The following is a 17,806-nucleotide window of genomic DNA, read 5'->3' as shown; positions in this document are numbered from 1 at the left end:
CGAGCTTACCTTCATACACATGCAAACCTAGCGGCTAGCACCTCACAGTTTTATACTCAGAATAAAGATAGGTTAATGATCCAAAATGGTTGTTAAAAAAATCTAATCAAACATTGAAAGACTTAATAAAATATTTATATTGAATTCGACTTTCTTAAAGAAGGTTGGACACAATCTTGTGTGTTTTGAATTTTTTAATAATGATGCTTGAATTCAACTACAACAAAGTACAATACTCATGTGAAATCAATATGATTAGCAAAGAAGCACTTGTACTTTGACATATGGCATTTGAACACAAAAATTCAAAAAGAAAAGTAAATTGATATGACCCATTTGGCATTTGTTCCCATAAATCTACTTCTCTCCTTCAATCAACTACTTCTCTCCTTCAATCAACTTTGGGCATGTCACTATATAATGTCAGAACATAGTACTTTTTTGTTTGGTAAGATTAATATCTAGATTTTACTTCAACTTACATAGTTACACACTTACATGTCTAGATTCATGTCACTTATATTTCAATCCAACAAAATAACAAAATAAATAAAAGGGAGAATCACTTGTCACTATGGTTCCAAGACTTCACCAAACTTGAGGATATTAGAACTTAACACATAACACATAAGTAAAGCGTCTGGACTTTAGAGCTTTACCTGATAGCCAGTCGTACCAATAAACCACTTGTTTCGTAACATGTGATATATTCAGAGGAAGAGTTTAACCGGACGTTTCTAGGAGGAAATATCTAAAAACAAGAGAATGCTTTCTCTAAGAAGTCTAAATATGGTCCTAAAGCGTCTAGGATTAGAGGAAGCATCTGAGCCCTTGACGCTTCCTTTTGCTTAGATGGCTCAAACGCTCGCTCTCACTTTTTTTAGACTTCTTCACACATTTTTTAGATACTTTGTATGATTTTTAGAAGTTTCTTTTTAAAAAAATAAATCTACTTTTTTATAATGCTTTGTATAATTTTTAGACGTTTCTTTAAAAGAAGAATAACTGACATGATTACTATATTTAAAATGAACACATAATTGATAATCAATCAAAGTGTATTCAAACCTTTTAATCATTTTATTCCAAGATTAAGTTATGCTTAAAACATATCGTACCAAACTACCGATAAATCACTTGTTTTGATATAAACTCGTCACCAAACTCGTTCAATTTCCCACATCTAAACTTTTTAGATGAACATATTTAACAAAAAGAATACACAACTGTCACAATCCAAGCTCTAACTTCCAATATCTCACCATGATTACAAACTAACAAGCATCATTCACCGTCGTTTTCCAACAGTTACCAAATTTTCGCAATCTAACAAAATATCAATTTCAAATAAGATATATATATATATATATATGACACATATTAATGAAGAGATTAGAAGCTTGTTAGCTTGTACTTTTGCTTAACGACCTGGGTCAACGAAAGTCAACAAGCTTTGTCTACTTGGTACAAATTGCAAGACTTCTTATTGTGACCAGGCTGCTTGCACTTTGTGCATGTGACTGTTCTCTTTGCTTCCATCTCTGTTTCATCCCAATCCATTTTGCCTTTCATTGCATCAACTGGTTTTGCGGGTATAGGCGGAAGCACAAACACCCCCTCATCTTTCTCAACATCCACCTTTTCACCCTCCATCTTTCCCACTTCTTCATTCTCACCCCCTGTAATTTCAATCTCAATCTTTTCTTCACCCTTCTCATCATCAACTTCTGCATTTTCACAATCTTCTTTATCAGTCCGGGTTTCTGTTTCACCCTCAACTTCCAAAGCTTGTTCATTTTCACCCTCAACTTTTAACGGTTGTTCATTTACACCCCCTGCAGTTTCAATCTCCATCTTTTCACCTTCATCTTTGTCAATTGGTACCGCGGTTATGGATTCCATGTAGGTTAAACGATACGCATCAACCGTGAAATAACTTGAGCAAAACTCATACATGTTTTTACCAGTCGATGCAAAAACCGCAAGAGCATGACGACATGGTATGCCGGTTTCTTTCCATCCTAAACAAGTACAACTCCAACTCCCAAGATTCACGACATGAGTCAAATCTTCACGAACCTCAAACAAAGTATCAGAAGAAATCAACACTTTCAAACCAGACGATTTAACAATTTCTTCTTGGAGTTGTTTTTCTTTCGATGGAGTAAGGTGAGTTGACCACATGCTTCCGTCTAACTTAGCATCATCAAAACCATCGATCATGGTACGTATAATGGCGTCTATTTTATGTAAAATAGGTAATTCTTGATGTTCCTTCATTAACTTGGAAAACGGCTCGCTGACGTCATCGACGACGTGGTTATACCGTTCACCTCTGAAAGACGAACTTGCCCAATGATGTGGTTCAATCTGCATGACCCAATCATAAGCTTGCGATGAGATTTGTTTTATCTGGTCGGTTAACTTTTTAAAACCAGCAAGACGGACGGCATGTGCTGCATCCACGAAATGAGCCAGTAAAAAAGATTTAGCATCCCCATGAAACGGGCCTTTAACGTCTCTCTTAAAGCTTTTTAAAAGATGGTAAATTGAGTAACCAATATGAGAATCTGGAAAATTTTCAGAAACAAAAGGTTTCAAATTCTTTTCTCTATCAAACACGAATGTGATCGGTTGCTGTGAGTTAAAGATTGCAGCTTTTAACTGTTCCAAGAACCAACGCCAGTTGTTGTCATCTTCAACATCTACTATAGCAAATGCAACCAATAAAATATCATCATTTCCATCAATGGCATTAGCTGTAACTAAAACTTCACCAGATTTTGACCTCAAAGGAGTAGCTTCTAGAAAAAGAAGGGGCCGACAACTATTTAGAAATCCACATAATGACGCGTAAAAAGACACAAATAGGGCTTTAAATCTTTTATTCTCATCGATAGCGAGATTCGCGATACTGCCCGGATTTGTTTCCTTAATCTTATCACAAAACCATGGTAACTTATTATACGAGTCTTTATCAGACCCATGAGATTCTTCACGGGAAACCATGGTTCCAGGAAATACTTGTGGATGGGTTGACTTTGACTCGAACCCAGAGTCTTTCAAAAGCCAGTTAGCAATTTCTTTAAGTTTTAGATGTGGTGAATCTTGCAGCTTCTCTTTTATGGTATCTAACAACCGGTTCTTTGATTCTTTATCACACGAATGCACATTGTTCATGGTCTTTATCTTAAAAGATTGTGTAGACGGGACCCACACAGCGTTAAACTTCCAAGAACACCCTTCGGAGCAACATTCACCAGTGGCACGGTTCTTATCATTTTTCTTGAATTTGAATTCAAAATCATTTGCAACCGCATATCTCCGCATCGTTTTTTTAAATTCGTGCGCGTCTGTGAATTGTTGACCGGTACCAGTAATGGCTGACTTCCACAAGAAAACTAAAGTTTCGGGTTCCATGTCATCATCAGAATCAGTTCCCGCAAAATCATCATGTTCTTGGTCACTAGTAATAGCACGAGGGCGCTCTCTTTTTCTCCCGGATCTTGTTTCCTTAATATCATCTCCCTTAGCAGCTAACCTACTACTCTTTCTTTGTGACTTTATGTTTCCAGAACTACCTTTGGATTTCGATCCAGCAGAAAACACTATGGTGGGACGACCATCGGCACCAACTTTCCAAGTCGGGGTCCGCCTTCGCTTCTGGACACCATCAGCAGGACTATTGTTGACCTTTTGCCTTTTTGCATACCGACTCGGCTTATAGTCAGAACTATAATCCGAGTCAACATTCACGTTGACCTGATCAGACTCATCACTTGAAGAAGCATCACTAGTAGAACCCTCTGACTTGTTTTCATCACTCGAAACTGTTTTTTGCTTTCGTTTTCGTTTTGGTGTTTCTTTTTCTTTTTCCTTCTTTTTTAAAGATGCTTCAAGTTTAGCAGCAGCAGCAGCAACAGATTGGCGTGTCGTTCTAGCTGGTGTTGTAATAGGACTTTTCAGCACCTTATCGTCTTTTTTCAGCTTCTTATCTTTCTTGGGACCCACATTCTCATCTTTCTTAGTAGTCAAATTATCATTGTCCACAGTCTCATCATTCTTCGTAGGGTTTTGCCTGTGTGTATAACAAATTTAATTAAAAGACAAGCACTAACTGTAACAAAAAGGTGCTAATTTGCATTTCAAGATTAAATAATAATACCTGCTAATTTGCTTTTCTAGGGCACTACGGTTAAACCCTGGTGTTTCTGTAACAAACACTTCAGCAGTTAACGCATCTCCATGAAAATCAATCATTCTTTTTACATCTTTATTGTTCTTTACGGTAATCAAGTTTCGTTTATTTCCTGGCAGGAAATACTTCACAGCCACAGTTTCTTGGTTCAAATCACATGTTTCTGCCAAAGTTAACTTCAAATCACAGAACGGGGTCTCGGAAGTGACATTTGCTGCATTTGCTTCTCCTCCTTTGTAAGACATCGTGCCATCTTCATTTGTGACAAACTCACCGCCAGATTGGCAAATTAATATGAGCTTCCCTTTAGCCATTATGTATACCTATAAAAACAAATTTTAACATGGGTAAAAAATTTTAAGGAGGGTTTTAAGTTTTAAGAAATATATGTAACAGTCAATAAAGTCGAAAGGGAAAATTAGTAGATAGCATAATTAACTCGATCATCATTCTAGAACTCATAATTTTTTACGTTCATTCCATCTTTTACTAAGATAAAATCCACATATTACCCTTAAATAATCCCAACTTCATGACTTCAAAACATACACCTCAACAGAAAATAATCAATAGTGGTCAAAGATATTCACACATAACAAAATCAAAATGCTAATGCGCCAAATCGAAATGGTTAGTTGGTAGTTTTAGTTCAACTCAAATATTAGATACAAGATCACTGTGTTAACAGCTTATTTAAATGCCATTTCGAATATAAAACACACCGTCAAATTACACAAGAAAGTATTAACTTAGCAGTTAGCACTAAAGAAATTTTAGCACTTTATAGGAATGAGGACTTATATATATTTCTAATGATATCATATGTGTGCACACTTCATTTGCTTGGCATCAAAATTTGAGAAATGTTTATTTTTGAAAAAAATGTTCTCGGAATACAGTATAATATATCATGGATGAACTAAGCTCTAGATGGTTAACGTTTATATCATAACTTTTATTTAAACAAAATCCACATGCTACCCTTAAACAATATCAACTTCACGCCGTTAAAACATACATATCAACTTGAAGATAACCAATAGCAGGCAAAGATATCCACACAGAACAAAATCAAGGTGCTAATAGTAATGAAGCAAATCAAAATGGTTAGTTGGTAGTTTTAACTCAACTCAAATATTTCAAACAAGATCACTGTGGTTAATAGCATATTTTGGACAAGATTTGCACGCATCTCATGCTATCTTTTAACCTTAGCAGTGTGGTAAAAATCGTGATCAAGCGCCGATTAATCGGCAGTTGGAGGTCTACCAATTCGATTTCACCTAAGCGGCCAGTATATGAAAAATTATACTTATTAAATTATATATATGACTTTGAAAAATTACATATAAATTCCAACCCTATAAATCGCCAGTCGGTACCCCCACCGCCCGACTAGCATCTAGCGAATTCTACAACAATGGTCTTTAGTTAAACAAGCTTAGACAGTTAACCGCAAGATCATCAACCGATTTAATCAAAAAGGTCAAAATGTCCATCTCATGAGCTGTTCAAAAAGCTCACGTCTAGTAGCTCGGGCTCGTGGCTCACTCGATAAAAGTTCGAATAAAACTAGCTAAAAAGCAGTGTTGTAAAAATCCCGATTACGCGCCGATTAATCCCCGATTAATCGCTACTCCCTACCCCGCTACCCGACAAACGCCTAGCGATTTTACAACACTGCTAAAAAGACTTGATTTGAAACAACCAGAGTCAAGCTTGGTCATTTTTGTAACCAAGCCGATCTCTACCCAAGCTCGGCTCGGTCATGGCCCAATCTTAGGCTCGTTTAACGTCAAACTTGAAGCTCGAACCCACGACTTGTGAACAGCATTCATGATCATAACTTGGGTACAACTTTGATCATCTATCTAATATAAGCCCTAAGATAAACAATTAAACACAAATAACACCAACATTATTATTATTATGTGAATGATAATTCTTGTTTTTGTAAAAGTAACATGAGCATTGTTCAAATTAGTAATCTTTGATAATAACTATAAGTCTATAACTACACTATAGCAGTTGAAGCAAACACATGATAAAATAATAAACCCTAAGAAAGAACAACACAAGTAACTCACTTAACAGCAGCTGTAATTGCAACTGATTAACTGCCTCGAAGCTTATTAGGTTTCAAGATTGATGATCGGCGGTGATTTATCAGGTCAAATCAACGGTGAAGATGAAGAAATTGGGAATCCAAGGGGGTGTTTTGGAATTAGGGCAAAATTGGGGAAACAAATTGAAAGGAGGAACAATGGTTTCGCCAATTGTGGTTACATACTTATTTTATTTTACTAATTTTGTTTACCGATACCAATATCGTTAGCTCTATTTATTTAATTATGACGTGGCATTTGATACGTCAAACATGCGTTTGTGTTAGTAGGTTTTAACTTGGCAAATGGTTAAAAATACATATAAACCAAACTAGAGGTAATGAGTTCGTTGTTCCGAGTCATCAATATAACATTGTCTAAATGAGTTTTAATGTTAGTTTGGACTCGGAGTGTTTTAATCTATAACTTTTTAATAGGACTACTAATGAGTTTGTTGTTCCAGGCCATCAATGTAACATTGTCTAAATGAGTTTTAAGGTTAGCTTTTCCTCCTCCTCCTTCCCCTCTTCTTCTTCTACAAACTCATCGCCAAAATACATATATATGGTATGTTCTCCACCTCTTTTCTGAATATCGTCTTCTTGAATATGCTTACATAATGTGACCATTGTTTGCCGTTATTTAACCTATGTTGAATATGTTTAAACATGTTTACATACATAATGTGCCATTACAAGTCATTTTATTTGTTGTTACTTTGGATAAAACATTTCCTGGTTTATGTTATGGATCTTATGGATCTCGTGTTTATTATGAGTTTAGGTTATATTAAGCACATCGTAACAAGTCATTTTAGGTTATAACAATTCATGTAAGTGCTATTGGTTATTATTGTTTGATTGATAATACTCAACTAATTAGTCACCATTATGGGTTAACATTAGAAAATTTTAGTTTTAAGTACCCTATCAACTTCAACAAACAATAGGTGATAACGAAATTTCTACCATGCATACGTCGAAAATGAATAATTGTGAAAACGAAACGTGTGCGGTTTCTGACGGGAACGTCAATGCAACACCTATTGCCAATTTGCCTTCAACCGACAACAGCTAAACAACATGACAAGAAAATTGATCTGTATACCTAATTTTAGACGAATCATTCATTGGAAAGTGACACCCACCGGCAACAGACTCACAAAATCTTATATGGAAAATATAATCCGTAGAATTACTAGAAACCCTAACTTTCATCACTGGACCATCCCTCCTTTCACATATAAATAACGAATTAAATTTAATATTACTAAAATTGTGTGTGATGGTTGATTGGGAGGGAAATCTACGTGTTCCAATGAGAGTTTTCTTAATGAATGAATAAGTGTGGCCTGGAGCCCATAATACATGAGAAACCCTGAAGCCTATGGGATTCAATATGTGTTCTATACCCCCACCAACTTCTTTAACCCAAACGATAGGATGCAAATAACCGTGCCAATGATGAATCAAGTGGTGCTTTTACGTCAAAGATGAAATTATATGGTTCACACGAATAGAGATAGTTCAGCGGTGTACAAAGAGGTGGGTCAGCTTCCAACGATGAGAAGCTTTGGTTATCATTTTGAGCGGGAGAGAAATTTATATCATAGCAGCGAAGGTTTCTTGATGGTGGTTGATACTTGGCACAAAAATGTAGGAATTTGTGTTATATAACACACCAGATTGAGCGCAATTAGGCTGTTTTTCTTTAATGGGCATATTTACCTACATTTGTCCACGGTGTTGCCTTAACAAATACCAAATGAAACATTAATCTTATCGGAAACTTATGTGACTGTTGTTACTAGCGAGTTTGTTGAATGCAGTTACCACGTAAGTCCGCGAGTTTGCTGCGTCATTCTAAGTTTTTCTACGGTGTTGTTAGGTATCTTGTAGTTTGCTTAGTTGTTCCACGACGTCGAACAATGTTAAAAGGTGTCGTATAGTGTGGAAAGGTGTAATACGTTGTCAAACGGTAAGGTTTCCGGGGAACGCTCAAGCCAGACTCTGACCAGAGTGGGGTAACGGAACCTTTTTATACTAACACCTGTATAGTCTTCGAGCATTTGTTGTTTTCGTTCTAGAAAATTGGATGGATGATCTTCTTGCGAGTAGAGGTAATGAACAATATTGGTCACGTTTATCAAAATAAAGATGGTGTGCGCTTCATTGGGGTGGTCACCTGCCACAAAGTTGCTTCTCTTCCCTTTTTTTCATTGAAGTTAACACTCGATATTGTATATGCTTTTCATCGGACCTTCGTGCATTAATGGGATATCTCCTTTCTTTATAAGTTCATGCCTTGAGTGTCGTCATTATTTCCTATGAAATGCATTTATCAATCAGAATCCAAAAATTAGACATTTAATCAAACGCTTACTATCATAATCATAATTTTGTAATATGTAACAATAAAACAGCAAATGTTTCAAGGTGTATGATCTCTAGCTTAAAGGTTACATCTGTATTTGTTTTTTTCTTTCTAATTGTGGTTTAAGTAATTTCGACACGCATATTTCTTTGCCCTCATTAACGTATAATCAAGGACCAGACGCTAAAAATGACGAATTTTAATATTTTCGCTTTCCTTCACTCATAACATCTAGATGATCTCTCTCCTTTTCAATTAAACAATATTTTTTTATACTTTTTAACATAAACTTCTCTCTCTTCTCTACTCAAAATTACTTTCAAAAAATATTAAAAAATAAAATGAGGGTAAAGAGTGTTTACCCAACTTTAAAATTGAATATTAACCTTTTCTGATTCTTCCATCCACAGTCACTCACAACCTCATCTTATAATTTGCAAAATCCCTCACGTTGTTTCGAGGATGAGTTAACCCATATAGATATGGATCATGATCAACTTCTAACTTCAGGAATAAATGATTATACGATGATAAATGAGAGATATTTGGGATATATAAAACAGACACTAAAAGGTGTAAAAGTGTGAATATATCGTCTGGTTACAATTACAATCATACATATATAGTGGAACCTATCACATCTACATGTGTACTATTCTTCTTAATGGTCCCCTGGGGAACCATCACCTATCACTGTCTAGGTATATTAAGTTGTGGTCTTGGGGACCATCGCCTGCACAATTTTCCTTTTGTATTAACTCGTGTAATTACGGTCATTTTGTCTTTATCAGTGTAGATGCAGTCATTTTGTCTTTATCGGATCTTTACTTATGGTGTTACCCCTACATTACCAAAATGATGATTGAACCTGTAACATAAATCAAACTACTACATAACCTAAGTGATGATGAATGAAGATTGAAGAACAAATTAACTTAAAAAATTCAATTAATGTATTCAATAACCCATATAAATATAAACAAACCTAGTAAAAAATTAAAGTTTTTATTTTAAAATAATAAACCTAATAACAAATCAAGTAAAATATGAACTTCAAATTTTAACAACGTTCTACGAATAATGAATAGCAAAAAAACAAAATCTATTCATAGTTACATAAATTTTTTGACAATGTGAATGGGAAATTACCGTTGGTCTTGATCCTACAAAAGCGGGTACCGGTCCTACAAAAGTTGTTACTTTATTGAATTCCTTGAATTTTGATATTCAAATTAATATGTTTCCCTCATTTTTGTCGCTCACACACTTCAGCGTATTAATTTTTTATACCGTTGGTCTCTATATTTGCGTGTGCATGTGAAAAAATTGCACGATAAACCCAAGTCAAAAATCTATAGAGTCGTCACTCGTGTGAATTAAAAACTTGTACAAATACAAGTAAATGTTAAATCCAATGTAGCTAAGCATGCATGTGCATGGAATTGTTTGATCTCTTGCTAGTTGGAGTAACATCCATGGCCAATTGTGGCATAGTAGCATCAAGTGTTTTTAAACTATTAAAGCGGTGGGTGTTCAAGTCCCATAAAATGAGTATTAGGTGGATATTAGAAGGAAGCATTTACTGTTTAATCCCGCGTTAAGTTTTTGAAGTTGTAACAGATGTCACATAAACAAAGTGCACTTGAGGTAGTATGCGGGTAGTATCGGTTTTGCTATTCAAAAGGGGTAACGGCGTAGCTTGTTGCCAGCTTACCTGCCTCTCTATTGTAATTGGATCCTTTTATTTGTCAATAATTAATAAAAGCAAAATGTGGTCTAAATTTACATAACAAAAGTTAGTTCCACCTCATGGGTCATAGTTGCAGGAAGGTGATTGATTATATTGCCAAAAGATTAGTATGTGTGTGTAAGTTGTATAAGGTTTTATATTTTTGGGCTATTTACCTACGGTTTCGAAGTTGTCGCTTTGGTTGTGCAGAGGTCGCTGGGGTGATCGGGGATGGGATTACGGTGGTTGTAGCTTTGCCTGCAAGTGAAAAAGGTTGCTCTTAATTGTCTGTCGAATGCAGTTGCGTTTCGTATTTTAAGATCAAGTAGCAAAGTGTACCTGAGGGTGTGTTTTTCCTTTACAAGTGCATCCTTTGTATAATCATGATAATCATGAAATGGCCTGTTCTAACCTGCACCCATTCTGACCCGAACCAAAAATAACATTTTTTTAATCTTGCCCGTTTTGACCCAGCATGGCGCTCAACACTACCCGCCCGTTTCGCCAGGTCTACTCAAGATACAAAGTTTCATTTTCAGTTCCCTCATAATTATTGCAAATCAAAATTCAAACTTTATGAAACTGTCAACATCAACTATTCTCAAACTTTTCAAAGAAGATGCAACAAATTAGATTGAAAATCCCTTCTGTTTCACTAGTTTTAAAAATGTATAATCGAGAAACTTTTTATTACCGTTTCACAAGTTTTCAGCTCACATCAATGATGCTGCATCCAAACGGAAACTTGGAATATAACCTATCTTAAACATATGTCCCATAGCAATCAAACCAACACCTAACTTATCTCTTTGAGATAAAACACCAATCAAATTCTCAAAAGTTTCTTGACGAGGCACGAGCCGATTCTTCACCATGTACGCCAACCAGTAAACCCCTACTGCAACATATCCTTTGTTACTCAATCCAATTATGACATCATCATTAATACACACAGAAGCCGGTTCCACATTCTTTTCTTGCATCTCATTCCAAAGACTTTCGACTTCATCTATTCTTTTCATTTCATAAAGCTCATTTATAAGCGGTCCATATGATGCAGATGATGGCTGCAGCCCATGGTCCACAAGCTCATTCAAAAGGCTCAAACCCTCGGCTAACTTACCTTCTTTACAGAACCCCCTAATCATAGAATTGTATGTTATCACATCTTTCGAAACATTTTTTTGAGACATTCGGTTAAATAACTGAAAAGCTAAAGTAGTTCTTCCATGTGTACACAGACCGTTAATCATAGTGTTGTATGTAATTAAAGTGTCTCTGTAACCTTTATCTTCCATTTCCTTGTAGAAATTTAAGGCGCTTTCAATGTCACCGATTTTGAAATACCCGTATAAGAGTGTGTTATACGTGTATAGATTCGGTTTGATCCCCTTTTGAATCATCTCAAACCATAACTTTCTCGCTTCACCAAACCATTTGATTTTACAAAGACCGTGAATCATTGTCGTGTACATAACATTATCCGGTGCATACCCTCTATCTTTAAGGTCATTAAATACACGCAACCCTTCACGTTGCATCCGTTTAAGGCACAACGCGTGTATAATTTGCTGATACGTATAAAGATCAGGATTAATACCTTTCGCAATCATAACATGAAGAAGCGCAGACACTCTCGAATACTTCTTATCCAATATAAACCCAAACACCAACTTATCAAACGACCCCTTGTCCGGGACACACCCGCTGTCAAGCATTTGTTTCAAAAGCTCATACCCTTTCGACACATTCTTCTCCAAACAAAACGCCCAGATCAAACAATCAACCGTCCGAACATCCGCTTCAACACCAAGCTCCATCATCTCACCATACACCCTCCACACATCGTCCGTCTGCCCGTCCTTAACGCACCCTTCCAAAACACAATTCCACGTCACGAGTTTCGGCCAAACGTACGTCTTCGGCATTTCATCGAACACCTGGAGTGCATCCTCAAGCAACCCACTTTCACACAAACACCTCACGTACAATTCAACACCATCCGAATCCGGAACAAAATTCGTAAACTTAATAAAACTCTTTACCACATTCACAGCCTTGGTTTCCACAAGCGAATTGAAAATCAAACAACAAGTAGAGTAATCCGGTGAATACCCAAATGTGGAATTGAGCCAATACAAAACCCTAATGGAAAAAAGCACATTGCTTTGATTAACTAACAATTGGTTTAATAACATGGGATCTGTGAAGCTTACATTGGGGAAATCGGATAATAATGTGGTTTCCCATCTGGGTTTTGACCTAATTGTTGTGCAAATCTGTTTGATGACGTCATCGGTGTGGTTGCAGCAGGTTCTGACGGGTTGTTTAGGGGTTTGGATGAGTTTATTGGGTGGTCGTCGGAGGAATTGAGTGATGCAAGATGGTGGTCTTGCCATTGATGATGAGATTTGTGAAATGATAATTATTAGTGATTAATATTTTATGGTTAAATTGTCGATAAGCTAATGGTCCACTTTTTTAACGTTCACGACTAACATAATCGTAACATCGTTAATTGTATGTCGTCGGAAAAACGTTTTTGCTGCAAAAGTCACATTTTTCTGCCGGAAACTCAACCAGAACACTGTCACGACCACCAACTGACTAACCATCACTTGAGCACCACCAACCAATTCTGACAATGGTTCTATGGTTCCGGCGACCTAAATAATTGGGACTTTTACTAGAAAAAGGTTTCTAACGGTTCTGATTGTGTGAATTTATCAAAATATCCATCTGGTATAGGTAATGATGGAACAAGAGCTCGAGCTTTGTATTGGAAGCTCGTTTAGGGTCGTCAAGCCTTAACAAGACTTATGTATTTTTAAGTTTTATTTATTTTGATTTTTATGTATTAGTTTAAGGTATTAGTACAAGAGCTTGAGACGAGCTTACACTTGTTTAAGGTTGATGCTTTTTTTTTTAAATGTTAGAAAAGTTGATGCTTTTTTTTTAAATGTTAGAAAAGGAGGAAGAAAAAGAAGTAAAAAAATAACATTCAAGTGCTCTTAATAATTTTTAAATATCATTGAACCATTTTTACGAATGAATATACAAATAAGCAATGTATTTAATTCACTGCACCACTTTTAAGGCATGTTGTCGTGGAGAAAGATTTGCTAGTTAATTAAAGCGTTATATCACTGTTACGTAGGTATGGGGTTTTAGCTAACCTACTCATAACTCGTGCGTTGGAATTTAACTAGACATTAAATGAAAAGGGGGGGGGGGGGGGGGACAAAAAGCAAAAAAATTTGTGATTGGTTATTTGAGGGCAGCCCCATCGTTTCCTTGTTAAAAGCCACGTTACCGTGTTAACTAACCTACCATAACGCCTTACCCTTAACAAGCTGGCGTGGTGTAGCTGGCGTTAATGTAGGCTATAACACCTCTTTTGCAGTTCCACAACAACCAGCCTAAGGGAGAACCATCGAATGCCAACATTAACCGGCTTGAAATTCAATCGTAGACCAATAGAAAAATTAGTTTGAGAAGTACCACTAAAACCGATGTAAATCGGTTCAGATTATTTATCCATCCAAAAACGTTTATTTGCTACGATGGCACTTTCATATTCAGTCATGCTTGCTAATGTTAGTGCTATTGCTTAGGATGGCAACGGGTCATGTTTAGATAAACACATATTGCTTAGACCCCGCATTAAACCCATTTTGGCATGTCACCGAACCTTCCTAAGTTGCATATTTTAAGTGGCTTAATTTCAGTTAAAATGAATGTATACACCACGATACGGTTAGCCATCCGAAGTCTAGGGTTCGTTTGGTGCAAGATCACAATCTTGACCAAACGATTGTACAAGTGTTGATGTCATTTTTTAAAAAAAGGAAAATGTTAGAACAGGAGGAAGAAAAAGAAGAAAAAAATAAAATTCAAGCGCTCCTAATAATTTTTAAGTATCAATTAAAGCATGCCAAAACTTAAAAAATGTCATTTGATTTTATATTTTGTGGGTTAAAGAGCGAATGAACCAAAATTGACTTAATTCAATTTAACTAGACTTAGTAAGCCTATAAGATATAGGCTGCAATTTGGGTTGTCTAATGAACATGGTTTGACTTATTTCGATTGGGCCCAGTGCAGCTTGACCCAAAATCCGGTTTGTACACCTCAGGTCGATGTGTATAAAACCGGTTTGGTCGACGACTGATCAAAACCGTTTTGACTCAAGCTGGTTTGGTTTATAAACCGGTTTAGAAGTAAGATAGGCCGGTCTGGACAGATCGTTTGGTCCGGTTTAGAACCGGTTTTTCTCAAACCAGCTCGGTTTTAAAACTGGTTTGATAGAGGGGAACCGATCCTGAAACTAACGGTTTGGGTCAGTTTGAAAACCGGTTTGAGTGAAACTGGTTTTATTATCAAACTGGTTCAATTTGGTTTGCATAAAATCGGTCCCAAACTGGTTTTCTTATACACCTCTACCTCCAGGTTCAATGGTAGTTTGGAATTAGAACATAGATAATGAAGTGTAATTGTGTAAATAATCAGATATACATATTTTAAACAAATATAATAGCATTAACATGCCAAAATTGAATCGGCAGATATTTAATGAAAAAAATCTTGGCTTTTATCAACTAAACATTATTAAACAATAAAAGAAAACACACCTAAAACACGCCTAATGATTACAATAATTTCAAATGATATAAAAAGACCTACAACAATCATATGATTCCAACCAAATGAGTCACTAGAAACATAATCTTCTTTTCACACAATTAACATTAAATTAAAATATGTCCTCTCTTAAAACACAACAAATTATTTCAAAAGCCTCTGGATTTAACCCCAACTGTGACCATAACCAAATGTTCTACACTTCATAATTTACAAGATGAACCAAGAATACAAAGAATAGAGTATCTATAACAATAATAATCGAATAACCTAAGGCGACGCGCCCCACAAAACCTCTGCGATAATCGTCGCAGCTTCCGCATCACTAACATGAGCTTCACGAACCCTCGTCAACACTTCCTGCTTCAACGCCCGTTTTTCCCTTTGCCTCAAACCTTCCCCTACTTCGAGCTGCACGGCAAATCGTGCCACACAGCTCGAAAACCGATGCCCCTCAGCATCATTATTACTATTATTAGTATCACTATCACTATTACTTTTACTATTACTTTTACTGTTATTATTATTATTACATCGTTGTAAATCCACAAGCTTTTTCACCAAATCCTGTTTCAACATCGCGTCAATCGCGTCCTTCCGCCCAAAATACCCGATCTCCAACACGCAATCCAACGCCATTGCTCGAATCGAAACATCCTCACACATAAGTAAGTTTATAACGCTCGCGATTTCGCCATTAAATTCCATTATATCAATAATAGGACTTTTAATCAACCTAATTAACATAGTCAACGCTCGTATTGACCGAACCGAACCTAACGAGATCAACGCGTGAACCGTCTCACCGATCAACACCTGGCCCACAAACACATCCTTATTAAACTTAATCAACCCAGTTATCGCAAACCCCGCCGCCTCCCGAACCCGCTTCGGGTACTCCAACCCGCACAAAACCGACTCCAGCTCGGAGGAAAACTCTCGACCGGAGGATCAAATCCTGCAGCTCCCGATCAAACCCGCCCGCAATCCGGTTCTCAAACTGCTCCATCAAACCAACCAACACCCGGGTCTCCGATTCGGGTCGGGTTTCCGATCCGGGTCGGGTTTTAGATTCGGGTTGGGTTAGTCGGATGGTTGTGATTAGGGTAAAAAACAAGCTCGCGGTCGATCCAGTGGTCGATTTCGGACTCGATTGACTGGGCGAGTCGGGATAACTCGAGTGAGTTGACTCGGCGGGTGAAGAAGGATTTGAAACCGGGTTGTGGGTGACGAGTGATGAGGGTTTTGAGATGGGTTAAGTGGGTGGATAAGGGTATGAGATGTGGGTCGTTTGGGATGGTGAGATCGAGTAAAGGTTTAATGGCGGGTGAATTGGGATTAGGGTTTTGGTGAAGGTTGTGTGAAGCTTGTTTGAGGGTTTTGAGGTTGAAGATGAAAGGTTGTTTAAGATCGTCTTCCATGGCGGATTGTCAAGGGAAGATGGTGGTGTTGAAGAATTGGTGAATATAAATGAATAATAATAATAGTAAATAATGAAAGTATGTAAGTCCAGTTGGTGATTTCGGACTACCCGGATTGACCCAGAAGTCACTGGTTCATGCAACGTTTTTTTTTTCTTTTTGTTTTTTAGTAAGTTGTGTTTTTTTATTAATATTTTTTAAATGTGTCATTTATTTTATTTGGTTTGAACCATAGAATAAACTAGCATTATGCCCCCCCTATTGCGGAGGGAGTGTAAACTAACACCGGAAAAAACTCATATAAAAAGGAAATAGAAAAAAAAAATATATATATATATATATATAACCGAACGAAAAATAGACGTGATAACATGGAACTACGCAGCGAAATATAAAACATAGAGAATAATAATTAAGTCGTTCTAGACAAAAGTTGACAGCCTTTCATATTTGTAACAATGTTAACAACAAAAAATAAATAAAAATAAAAACGTTGAAAAGCACACGCACGTTTCGATGTGTTAACTTGAAAAAAGGTAGACCGAAACATAAAACGAAAATTTTTTGAAAAGATGAAAAGTTTAGGGGACCAAAGTTAGAAAGTAAAATATTGAACCACACATGCACGCTTCAACGTATTAACTCGCAAAATTTACACCGAAACGTAAAACAAAAAATTTGAAAATGATAAAAAAAAAATATATACAGGACCAAAGTTGAAAGTGTTGATGTTGATTTTTGTAAAAATGTAAAACTATTTGGTTAAAAGTAAAAGATTAAAATAAAGAAAAAAAACAAAAGTAAGTACAACTCACTAAAGCCTAATGTGCAAGTCATAATGCATACCTATGTTGCTAATCGTATATATATAATTCTTAGACAAAGAAAATATAGGGTTTTCTTATCTATGGTGGGTTTTCTTTTAAGGGTGATCTCTGGTATTTGGAAAATAAAGATGCTCATCAGTGATCTAAATTAGCCGTTTAAAAAAAGGAATAAATTATTGGTAGATGGAAGATTTTATTAGTTACGTAGTAAATAAACTATATATTATCGTCTTATATCGAGACATGATACTATTAACCATACGGTGTGGTTAGTGATTATAAGAAAATCCACAACAATGAAGATTTTGCTCATCAAGATCGGAGTTGGATCACATGTGGTCATGTGCAAGATAGAGATAGGGTAAGACAAGTCAAGGGAAGCGGGCCAAGCGGCCGTCGTTTAGACGAGGTTATGGGTATGGGAGGGGGAGTTGCAGAGAGTGGAGAAAGACGATTGGAAGATGAGAGATGCTGGTGAGTTGGCGTCTGCTGTAGTTTACCGTTGTAGATGC

At 36.5% G+C, this 17,806-nt stretch overlaps 2 protein-coding genes across 2 annotated transcripts; both read right to left on the bottom strand.

Moving 5' to 3' along the window:
• Window positions 1-1,256: 1,256 nt before the first annotated feature.
• On the bottom strand, window positions 1,257-4,516 carry LOC143605372 (uncharacterized). The gene is made up of 2 exons (XM_077081516.1): window positions 4,166-4,516; window positions 1,257-4,078 (listed from the first exon to the last, which is right to left on the bottom strand). The coding sequence occupies exons 1-2, from the start codon at window positions 4,510-4,512 to the stop codon at window positions 1,444-1,446; spliced, it is 2,982 nt and encodes a 993-aa protein (XP_076937631.1). The 5' UTR covers window positions 4,513-4,516; the 3' UTR covers window positions 1,257-1,443.
• A 6,602-nt stretch (window positions 4,517-11,118) lies between these two features.
• Window positions 11,119-12,804, bottom strand: LOC143605373 (uncharacterized). The gene has a single exon (XM_077081517.1). The coding sequence runs from the start codon at window positions 12,802-12,804 to the stop codon at window positions 11,119-11,121; it is 1,686 nt and encodes a 561-aa protein (XP_076937632.1).
• Between the last annotated feature and the right edge of the window lie 5,002 nt (window positions 12,805-17,806).

The sequence above is a fragment of the Bidens hawaiensis genome, unplaced genomic scaffold, assembly GCF_021521415.1.
Source record: "Bidens hawaiensis isolate Kalapana, Puna unplaced genomic scaffold, B.hawaiensis_p1.1 tig00069205_1, whole genome shotgun sequence".
NCBI classification, from domain to species: domain Eukaryota; kingdom Viridiplantae; phylum Streptophyta; class Magnoliopsida; order Asterales; family Asteraceae; genus Bidens; species Bidens hawaiensis.
Note: the sequence above shows the minus strand (reverse complement) of the source record. Positions and strands in the feature narration are given on the sequence as shown.